Source organism: Vitis riparia, chromosome 19 (genome assembly GCF_004353265.1).
Source record: "Vitis riparia cultivar Riparia Gloire de Montpellier isolate 1030 chromosome 19, EGFV_Vit.rip_1.0, whole genome shotgun sequence".
Classification (NCBI taxonomy): Eukaryota; Viridiplantae; Streptophyta; class Magnoliopsida; order Vitales; family Vitaceae; genus Vitis; species Vitis riparia.
In genome coordinates, this window is record NC_048449.1 from 2,000,852 (window position 1) to 2,012,288 (window position 11,437).

At 33.2% G+C, this 11,437-nt stretch overlaps 2 protein-coding genes across 2 annotated transcripts; one reads left to right on the forward strand and one right to left on the reverse strand.

Annotated features, from left to right (window-relative positions):
- The first annotated feature begins 380 nt into the window (after positions 1–380).
- LOC117909558 (cold-responsive protein kinase 1-like) lies at positions 381–7,082 on the forward strand. The gene is made up of 7 exons (XM_034823603.1): positions 381–486; positions 1,889–2,006; positions 2,827–2,942; positions 3,083–3,293; positions 3,380–3,617; positions 4,975–5,125; positions 6,384–7,082. Exons 2-7 carry the CDS (start codon positions 1,934–1,936, stop codon positions 6,750–6,752), a joined length of 1,158 nt encoding a protein of 385 aa, XP_034679494.1. The 5' UTR covers positions 381–486; positions 1,889–1,933; the 3' UTR covers positions 6,753–7,082.
- Positions 7,083–7,122: 40 nt separating this feature from the next.
- On the reverse strand, positions 7,123–9,159 carry LOC117909557 (ABC transporter G family member 10). The gene has a single exon (XM_034823602.1). The coding sequence runs from the start codon at positions 9,127–9,129 to the stop codon at positions 7,288–7,290; it is 1,842 nt and encodes a 613-aa protein (XP_034679493.1). The 5' UTR covers positions 9,130–9,159; the 3' UTR covers positions 7,123–7,287.
- Between the last annotated feature and the right edge of the window lie 2,278 nt (positions 9,160–11,437).

Below are 11,437 nucleotides of genomic sequence, written 5' to 3' on the forward strand. Positions count from 1 at the left end.
TTACATTTATGAACAATATGTTATTTTACAAAATATCATAAAACAATTTTCAAAAAATATTATCAGAAACTGTTTTGGAAAGTGTTATCAAACATGTACTAATGTTTTTTAGAATTTATTTTGAAAATGGATTACTTTTTTGTAAATACATTTGAGTTATTTTTAGCTATTTTTTTATAAATTATTTTGAACAATAATTAAAAAAAATAAAATATACCTTAAAAACTTTTACATAAGCGTGCCACATTTTCATAAAGAATAATTCAAAAAATTATTTTTTATAAATTAAAAAAGATATATTATTTTTCAAAGGAATTTATTAGGCGATAAATGAGACGTCAGAGGAGAATGAGCAAATGATTTGACTTTCTCAGGCCTTACAGTCTTTCCTCGTCCCTGCGGACGTTGGACAACATTTCAAAGCCGAATCATTTCTTCATCATCTCTACTTCTCTCCATTTTTTCTGCTGTTTTAGAGAATCCCAGGTGAGCTATGCATCTGCTTGTTTGGTTTCCGAGAAAAAGAAGGAAAAGTGAAGAAAACAAGATCATTGGTCTTTGTTTCTGGTGCTCCTCTCTCCAAAAGAAATGATTTTTTTTTATAAAGAAAAATCCCAGCTCAACTGGGTCAATTTTGCGTGCTAGACCCAGTTGGGTCTGGGTTTTTAGCTTTACCTGGTTGTATATAAAGAAAATTTTCGGTTTCAGAGTTTGATTTTCTTTTCCTCCGATCTTCATTCATTTTCTCACCTTTTGTTTGAATGTTTTTATGGTAATTGTGGCTTTTTTGGGATTTAAAGTGGTGCTCTTATTTTGACTGACCAATTCAATGCAGACTGATATGGAAAAGAGTTTTAGCTCAATCTTGTGTATTTTTCCTTGTCTTTAACTTTCTTTATATATTTTCTGGGGAAAAAGTATTGAGGATTTTGATTTAGTAAAAAATCATTATTGGAATTTGATAATAATTCATGTTATAATTTGTGTGTTCCTATGTTTCTCTTTCCATTAGAACTTCTTATCTCTTAATTAAGGAGAATGGGGTTTTTCATGAATTTGAGTTGGATGTAGTATACTTTTAGGTTCTGTTTGGTTTCTGGGAACGTGGGGGAAAAAGGAAAAGAAAAACAAAAAGAAAGTAACCCATTTGGTAGTGAAAATAATAAAGGCGACAGGTTTGGAAAAGCACCTGGAAATGGTCAGTTTTCATGAAACATTGAACTGTCTTTTTGTCACTTCATTTTCAGATATGGGAATGGTTCTCTAGAATATCATTTTCATTTCGGCCCGAGGGGCCCCCAATCAAAACCTAAGCTTATATTTTTGTAAGGGGTGATCTATAGAAGAAATATTGTGTGATTACACCATTTTCTTTAGTCATTTTGCGAGAAAATCCGATATCAGAGGCTAACAAAGGTCCCTTAGCTTTTCATTTAAATTTCACAAAAGTTTAGGTATTGCATAAGTATCTTCCTTCTGGTTCATTTGTGAATAAATTTAAGGTTAGGATTTCAGATGGCATTTCATGAAGAACTTATATGTGGACAAAATTTAAAAAAAAACTTAATATCGGAACTCATATCACTAATGTTGCAAAATAGCATCTTTGTGTTTAATTGTTATTTATTGGAGGGGCAGTTTTTGTCTTGGCTGTTATTGAAGTCGATTACGAATCTATGATCGGTATTTACCTTTGTTATTGTTATTATTATGATGCATTGAGGGAAATAAATTTAATTCCCTTTTTTTTCTTTCAAGAAGTTTTTGATTGGAGGTATAGGTCTTGTGATAAGGTAAAATTGATTTTATTTCAGAGAGGTTAGGTACTAACTCTGATTTTGGTGAATTTCCATAATAACTTGTTTGTCTTAAATGGTTCATTTGACAGGGCAGTAGTTTGGTTTAGCTATTGATTGGCATAAACAAGCTGGTGATGACTTGTTTCTCTTTCTGTTTTAGAAAGAAGGTAGCTTCTTCAACTACACGAACAGCAGAAGTTGATGACGGTACATAATCAAACAGTTTTATTCTTTACTCTTTTTCCTAATCATCGTGAGTATTATTTTGGTGTTTCCATCATAGAACTGAAATTCATTAGCTAAGGTCGGTATAGGCATGGTAAATTACTATTCAGACATGTTATACCAACTATTATGGCTGATTTAGAATATTGACAGTAGGTTAACTCCCCTATGTGTTTCTAAACTGGAATGTAAGTAGTTTGTACCGAAGTGGAATTTACAAATTCCAAGGAGGATTTGTGGTCTGGAAGAGGCTAATAATATCTTATGAACCTTTTGTTTCAAATCTGTGATATGAAGCCGTAAGATGCTTGAAGCTCTACTAAGTGGTCTGCAGGTTAGAAACTCCACTTGTTGCTATATTGTCATAGATGGACAATCAAACCTGCCATTAGGCTTCTTTGGTTAACTTGACAGTTAAGGAACACTCTGAAAATGTTGTGTTTCCGTTAGAAGTTTAGTTCCATATGGAATTTGTGGGAAATTATGTGATGCAGGACTTCCATAATCTTGCACTTCCTTAGCAAAGTTGTACATCTTGTGCCACTTATAATGTAGGGAAATTGCCACATTACAGGAAAGTTGGTATTTCACTTTCCAGCATTATCATCTAACTAAACATAGGGTCACAGACTTTGCATCTTGGGTGATTCTTGCTTCTGCTTGGTTATATTTGAGACAACATCTCTGTCAGCATCTGATACACCGGTTTTGTTGTCTCCTTTAATTGCTTCAAAGTTCTGACAGGTTAAATGGATCATGTATACAAATGTATAAGCTTCTGACCGAGTTCAAATTGGTGCAGTGGTTTCAGGAATCCAGAATGTCAATAGGTACAGTTACAGAGAATTGCGAATTGCCACACAGGATTTTAGTCTGGCTAATAAAATTGGGGAGGGAGGTTTTGGTTCCGTCTACAAGGTAATTGAACATTGTCTGATCTTGTCTATGTATTTTTAAGGAATGAGAGATATCTGTGATCGTTCCTGCTCACACAGTGAGTGGACCATTTGTCTTTTCCAATAACATTCTTTCTTTTGAAATTACTTTTGGATGGACAGGGAACACTCAGAGATGGCACCGTTGTGGCCATAAAGGTGCTTTCAGCTCAGTCACGGCAAGGATTACGAGAATTTTTGACAGAGTTAAGTGTGATCTCAGTAATTGAGCATGAAAACCTTGTAAAGTTGTATGGTTGTTGTGTTGACGAGGATCAAAGAATCTTGGTCTATGGCTATCTTGAGAATAATAGCCTTGCACAAACTCTTTTGGGTAAGCCCACAGAATCTTCCTGATATTAAACCCTATTACATTAATAATCTAGACATGATTATAATTTAGATCCTCTTTTCTTATAGATGGAGGACGCAGTGGCATCCAATTTAGTTGGAAAACCCGAACAAAAATTTGCATTGGTGTTGCAAGGGGGCTTGCATTTCTTCATGAGGAGGTCCATCCGCATATTGTTCATAGAGATATCAAAGCAAGCAATATCCTCCTTGACAAAGACCTGACTCCCAAAATCTCTGATTTTGGTCTAGCAAAGCTCATTCCAGAAGACCAGACTCATGTTAGTACACGTGTTGCTGGAACAACGTAAGTTCAGAGATTCATTTTATCTTATTCAATAATATTCATCATTATCAATAAATTTAATCATGGTGACTTTCAATAGTCTGCTATTTAAGGGATTGTAAAAATGGAATGTAAAATACATGTTCTTGATAATACTCCAACAATTTGCATGTGTTGTACAATTGAGAGGAAGGTTGGGTTAGCCATTTAATAGTCCTGCTTCAGAGGTCTACTCCACTAAAATGGTCCTGATGGTACCTGATTGTACCATCTTAACCATCTTACTTTTTTTTTTTTTTTTTCTTTTTTTTCCAGAATTAGATGCTTACTTTTAAGAGAAAAGTGGGTTTTGACTCACTAATTTGAAAAAATATAGAAAAAGAAACCCTAACTTTTATAAATCAATTTTATCTTCATTGATTTAAAAATATTTTAAAACACATGCAGTTTTTCATATAAGTCAAATAATTATTTATTGAAATACCCTTTTACTTGATAATATTATATAAAATGATCAAAAAATTAATTTATCATTTTAATTTGATAAAAGTATCTTTCAAATAAATATATTTTAATTTTTTTATTATATAATATGAAATACAAATCATTTTGGAAAAATTGTCGAGGATCTTCAATTGATAAATAATTTTTTTTAATTCCCTAATTAATAATAATTTTATATCCTATATTATATAAATCCACTCATCTTTTCATCTTTTTTGAATGAAATTGAATAAAAATTATGTTAGCTGACATTAACAATAAAATAAGAAATTTAAAAAATTTAAAATACAATTAAAACTAAAATACTTAAAAATTAAATACAATTAAAACAAAAAATATTAAAAATTTAAAAATAAAATAAAATATTAACTCAAATTGTATTTTTAGTTTTTTTCTTGATATCCATATTTTGATTTAGCGAAATGAAAGTTAATATTATATATTTATATTTTTAGCTTTAATTTTTTTTTTTTTAATTTTAATTGTATTTTAAAATTTTAAAATTTCTTATTTTAATTAGTTCTCATGGTAAAACAAAATTGCCAATTGGTATTATTGACCTGACAAGTAAAAGGTTATTTTAGGAAATAATTATCTCAATTGTGAAAAAGTGCATGTATTTTAAAATATTTTTAAATAGATGAAGATAAAATTGATTTATGAAAGTTGGTGTTACTTTTTCTATATTTTTTCAAATTAGTGAGTCAAAATCCACTTTTCCCTACTTTTAATCCAAACGCTTGCTAGGACTCGTTGATAAAGATTAGGCAGGTGCTGCCCCTATGAGTGAGCAGTGCCCTGGGATCTATCTTTTTCATTTAATTTTCTTTCCATCATGTTTATATTTATGGGAATCCAATTTTGGTGTTTGTAGAGGTTATTTGGCCCCTGAGTATGCAATAAGAGGTCAGCTGACGAGGAAAGCAGATATTTACAGTTTTGGTGTTCTCCTCTTGGAAATTGTTTGTGGGAGAAGCAACAAGAATACGCGGTTAGCTTATGGGGAACATTATCTTCTTGAAATGGTATGGATTTCTTGAACACTCATAGTTTTTATCTGTTTTAAATCCTGAAATGTTATTTGTCTAGGTTGTCCAGGATAACATTTTAGTATGGAAGTTGTTCCTCCAGAAAACTAAAAACTATTATGTTCCAAATTAGCAATGTTGAAACAAGAGCTGTGTTGGTTTAAGATAACGGGAATATTTTAGGTTCAGACAGGTTAATATTGAAAATATTCTTTATTTAAGGCATCTTTGGACGCCCAATGTGAATTGAATGGTCTTGTGTTTGTTGAAGCTTTTGAAGGTATAGATCAAGCATGGTGAACATAACCTATATTCCATGAAATCCTAATATTGGTCCAGTACCATCAGTCATGGAAATGATTCCCATTTCATTAATGGTCACTCGGGGTGAGGGCTTTACACATTAAAAGGCTACTTGTATACTCAATGGAATCATGGAAATGATCGGCAATGCTTTTATTGCAGTGGAATCATTTAATATTTGATACTTTTCCATGTTATAACTAGTGTACATGATGATTAATATGGTCCACTCATTTGATTCTCAATATGTGAGATCTGATTTCCCATCTTAGAAGAAGCTCAATAATATTTCTATTTCCCTTATGTGTGGTGTTAAACTCCATTTCATGCAGGTTTGGTTTCTTGGGGAAATACTGATGGCAGAGGGTTTTGAGCCCTGTGGTTTGGTTTTCTCACGTTAGGCTGTCATGTAATCATCATCTAAATCAGTTGTTATGTTTAGCATGTCTAACACACCTTATCCTGTGCTTGATGAAATGGGGTAGCCTGGAAACAAGAAGTTAGTGCCAAGATTGTCAGCTGAGATGTTAAGAACTGTAAATAAGTGCCTACTTTCAAAGATTTTAACAGGCACAGAGGCATTGAATTTCCTGCTGTAGGAACTTGTTTTCCCTTGCGTTCTACATGGAGCATATAGTGCCTGGGAATGGAAATGTAGGCTTGATGAGCAATTTTGATTTGTTGGATCTCATCTCAAGATGCATATGTCCATTCTTGCCCACATGAGGCTTGAACTCCCAACCTCTTGCACCTTTTTTTATGGATTCTTTTTAAGAGAATAAATAAAAAATATTGTGCTTATGATGTAAATTCTTCAAAATGCTTAAATGTTTGAGCAGTTTTGCTCAATCAATCACCTAATTATTGTACAGATTTTCTGTGAGGAGACTGCATAATGGACTCTTGTGGTCATTCAAAATAATCATATCTTCGAATTGGTTCTCTGGTGCAGGTATGGGAGCTTCATGAGAGAAGGGAGCTAGCAGATGCAGTGGACACATCATTGAATGGGGATTTCGACATTGAGGAGGTTTGCAGATTCCTCAAGATTGGTCTGCTCTGCACCCAAGACATGCCAAAATCCCGGCCAACCATGTCTACTGTGGTCAGCATGCTAACAGGAGAGGCAGATGTGGATGACAATATATCCAGACCTGGCCTCATTTCTGAGCTCATGGGCATTAAAGTTGGAGGTGCCCAGAGATACAAGCCTGATACGGCATCTGGCTCAGGCAAGCTGGACAATTCATCATTGTCATCAGGAATGCCCACTTCAATTGCCACAATGACCTTCAATTCAATATATGATCGAAGCGGGTAAAATCTTAGACATTCTTTTTAGCGTTTTGGAGGTACTCAATTCCTTTTTAGAGAGAATTCCCAGTTTTGCCCTGGGAAAGAATCAACCTTGTTTACCTTCTGTTCCCCTTGTTGTGAGACTCCTGATCTTGTATATTTTGTATAACCCATCATTTTTTTTTTTTCCTTTCATTTTCCAATTCATGTTAACTCTATTGGAGTGTATTCTTTTAGACAAACTAGTCTTCCAAAGCTCAGAAATGCTTTCTCTCTACAACTTCCCAATTAGATATTGTATTTGATCTTGTCAAATGAATGGAAAAAGGCGATGAATTGTTGAGTGTTTGATGCACTTTCTTGCGGCTTCCTTCTGTTTTCCGATTTTAAGTATGTGAAGATTCAATGCAGATTTTATAGCAGGTACAAATGCAGACAGAAAGCTTTAATCAATGATTGAAAACATTATAAAGATGATAAAAAAACAATTGAATAGAAAGAAGAAAAGAACAGTAACAAGTATATATTTTCTTCCTCTGTTGTAACTGTAAGGATTGTATCTAGTTTCTAGTACTTCTGCAGCATCTACACAACAGAATAAAAAAACAGAGCAGCCTGTATCCCAAGATGAACCCTAGCATCACAGCCAAATTGCTCCATTTCTGTGGCTCTTCTAGGCCTTGCTGTCTTAGGAAACCATCCCCAAACAAACCACATTGGTCTCCCTCTTTTTCCACACATCTCTTCTTCCCTTCCTCTCCTCCGTACTCGTTTATCATGAAGCACTCAAATGGGTACTTGAACAAGCTCAAGTAGTGCATGAAAATCCAGTAACTGGGTATGTTTTTCTCGGCTATGAAGTACCCAGAAAAGAGGAAGAAAGACCCCATGAGCCCTGAAATCACAGAGGTCCCCATGATGAAGTTTGGGACAAGAGCACTGAAACACGCGACGAATGAATTCGACATTAAGACAACAAGCCAAACCACAAGGGAGAAGTAGAGGAATCCATCCATATCCCTCCTCAAACCTACAAGCCAGTAGACAGGAGTGGCGTATAGAAGGGAAACCATCAAAAGGAAAGGAAGAAAGATGAGGGTGTTTGATAGAACATAAGAGGATACTCTATAAGCTCCTCTTGAGGTCTCCCTCATCAAAATTCTTCTCTCTTGCAGGAAAATCGGGAGGCCTTCTGTTGTGGAAGATAGCAAGAAAGTGAGAGTGAAGGCAAAGAAACCAATTCGCGCTTGTAAGGCCATTTTCCCTTGATCATTGTTGGTGTTAATGAACACAGTCCCAAGTACCAGTCCAGCTACTAAGGCTTGTATGATTCTAGCAGCAAAGAGCTGCTTGGTTCTAAATATGATGCTGCAAAATCTTTGTCCTAGGATCAAAACCTCCTCAAACCGAGAATTCGAGTAGAAGGGAGGCTTTTCTTCTCTGTATAAGCTGGCGCATGCATCTTTTTTTTCTTCAGAACCCTTTTCATCTAGAGCCAAGTGGTTGTTGGGAGCTTCTGAAGGTTGTACAGCCAAGTTTTCTGCAATATCAATGGCGAATTCAAGCACATTGACATGCCTAGGAATGCAATGACCAGCAAACTTTAGCCTCTCTTCAAGAAGATTCAATGATCCATTGTGAAGAACCAGTCCATTTGAGAGCAAAACGAGACGGTCAACGAGCTCGAGGATTCGGAAACCAGGCTGATGAATGGTTAAAACAACAGTCTTTCCTTTACCAACCATCGTAGCTTTCAGCAGCAAGATCAGATGCAGAGCTGATGCTGAATCCAACCCTGAAGTCGGTTCGTCGATGAAAATAACAGCAGGATCATGGACTAATTCGGCTCCAATGGAAACTCTTCTTCTCTCCCCACCTGAAATGCCTCCATTTGATCCTCCCCCACCAATCCTGGAACCTGCAACATGTTCCAATCCAAGCTCCCTCATCAGCTCCTTCACCCTACTGCCAGCCTCTCTTCTCCCACCCTGAAGCCTCAAAAGAGCACTATACATGAGAGTTTCTTCAACAGTCAGCAATGGAAACAATGCATCATCTTGAGTCACATACCCCGATTTTCGACGAAAAAGTCCAGCATCCATGGCCTGATCATTCACAAGCACCTGCCCACAGACTCTACCACATGTCCTCCCAGCAAGAACTTCAAGCAATGTGGTCTTCCCAGCCCCACTAGGACCAGCAATGGCAGTGATCTCACCAGGCCTAGCTTCACAACTCACACCCTTCAGTATCAACTCAGGAACCTCCTCAGAACCCCAACCACAACAGACCCTTTTCACCTCATCATACCTACTGCCCAGCTTGTAGGACAAACTCCTGGTTTCTATCCTGTAAGACCCTTTCCGGGCACGCGAAGCTGGTGACTTCACTGGCAGTTCCATGGAGATAGAGGTGGAAATGGAGGAGAAGAAGAACAATGGGAGAGATAAGATGGAGAGGGAGAGGTTTGGGGTGAGATGTGAAGAAGGCTGCGAGGGAGAAGATGAGCTAACACACCAAACTTGCGTGGTTTTTGCATACAAGTTATTCCCATACAAAGTGGGCTACAGGCACATGCATGTTGAGAATGGACTTTGGGCTTTGACTTGGTGAGTTTTTTTGGTGTTCGGGGAAATGGGGTGGTTTGTGAGAAGTAGCAAGAAAGCAAAAGGGTTTGTGGGTGAACAGACTGTTGACTGTAAAGGGTTGGTGTTGGTTGCCTCACCATCTTCCCCAACCCTTACCCTTGCCTTTGACAGCTCTTGACAGCTCTAGGTAGTTTGTTTTACTAGTTATAATGACTTTTGAGTTATGACATGGGGTTCTCTAGGGTTTCAAGGTCAATTTGGATTAATTAGGGCTACCAAATTTGGAAAAAATCAATTTTTCTTTTTCTTTTTTTGGAATATAGAAGTATGATAAGACATACAATATATATATATTTTAAATTTTGTAATACTAAAAGATACTAATGTATTCATTGTAATGATAATTTTGAAGGTATTTGATAATCCGAAACTTTAATGTTCATAATAATTTTAAGATATATGTAAAAAAAGAACCTTAAAATTTTTAAATCGGTACTAGTTTCATCTATTTAAAAATAATTTGAAATACGTGCTTTAATGAGTTATTTAATTATTCCCTAAAATGTTTCTTTTACTTGTCATGTCATCGATATTAATTGACAATTAAATTCCTGTATATAAATATTTCTCTTATTTTTAGATTTATTATTATTATTATTTGGGACATAAGCTATTTTCCAAAAAAAAAAATAGTCGAGGACTTAAATTAGGATTCAATTCTTTAAATTAAAAAAAGGTTTTCATAAAAAAATTCAAAATATTTAATTAGAATATTAAGATATAATATTGGTGGAGAAAGTTGGTAAACGTTGACGACCATCTTTTGAATCTCAACAATACATTTTACATTTTGTTTGAAAGGGGTGGAATTTGATTAAAAAAGAAAAATTAATTTGAAATCCTCATATTAGATGTTTGGATTGAAGGAAATTTTCATAGAGAGAGGATCTTAAAGTGTTTGGTGGTTGGGTTTGATTAGGTAAAGTGAAAATTATTTTTAGAAAATAAAATTTATAAAATTTTATTTGATTTTTGAGTTTTTATTAACATAAAATATGGTAATAAAACTACAACTAATTTTTTTATATGACACACATATTATGTTATAAGATATATTGTTACAAAAATAATATTTTTATGTTTTAATTTTTAATTTAAAATAATTTAATAAATATATAATTAATCAAAATTCAATTATAATATTTTATAGTTTAATAAATAAACAAAATACTTATAATGTACTTTTAAGACAACATTTGATTTGAAATATGCATGGTCTAATATTTTATTCATATTAATATTTATAATATTCATCTGCCCTTTATTTTTTTTTTATTTGATTTTATAATAAAAAATATGAAAAAGTGAAATATACTTAAAATTATTAAAAATTTTGTAAATTGTAAATTATTTATTTTTTATATAAAATAATTAAATAAGTGAAAAAATTGAAATAGAGTATAAAAATAATTTATTAATTTTAATTTTTAATCTTTTTTTTTTGTCAATGTTTTTCATATGAAGCGTTTTCTCACAAGAATCATGTGTTTTTTTCGTAAAATATTATGAGTTTTTTTAAACGGTATAAATAATTTTTCAAAATTTTAAATATATTTTTTAAATTTTACTCTTAACATATTATTTTTCTTAAAAAACATTTTTAAGACTAAAAATATTTTTTAAAAACATCGTCAAACATATTTTTAGTTAAATATGTTATATTTTATTTTAAAGATATTAAAAGTTCTTAAAATTTTGCTTTGATTATAATAAAATAAATGATATTATATAATTTTTTTTAAAAAGTTAAATATAATTTTTATAAAATACTTCTTAAAATTGATATAATGAATAAATACTCTACATTTTGAATAAAATTATAGAAATTAATATAAATATTTTCAAATAAGTTGATTAAAACATTTTTCCTTTTCGAATTTATTAAAAATAACCAGGAATTTATTTTATTTTTATTAATTATTTTTTAAAATATATGATTAAATTTTTAACGGCTATGATGGGCACCTGAAATTGAAAAGGGCATCTGTGCAATAACTATGAATTGGAGGGCAACTCTGAAAACTTCTCTGTTGATAAAGCCTTACAAAAACCCTCAAAACCC

Coding starts and splice junctions, on each gene's coding strand:
- LOC117909558 (XM_034823603.1), top strand. CDS start 1,934: ATGACTTGTTTCTCTTTCTGTTTTAGAAAGAAGGTAGCTTCTTCAACT. Junction 2,943..3,082: donor GTTTTGGTTCCGTCTACAAG/GTAATTGAACAT, acceptor TTGGATGGACAG/GGAACACTCAGAGATGGCAC. Junction 5,126..6,383: donor AACATTATCTTCTTGAAATG/GTATGGATTTCT, acceptor TCTCTGGTGCAG/GTATGGGAGCTTCATGAGAG.
- LOC117909557 (XM_034823602.1), bottom strand. CDS start 9,129: ATGGAACTGCCAGTGAAGTCACCAGCTTCGCGTGCCCGGAAAGGGTCT.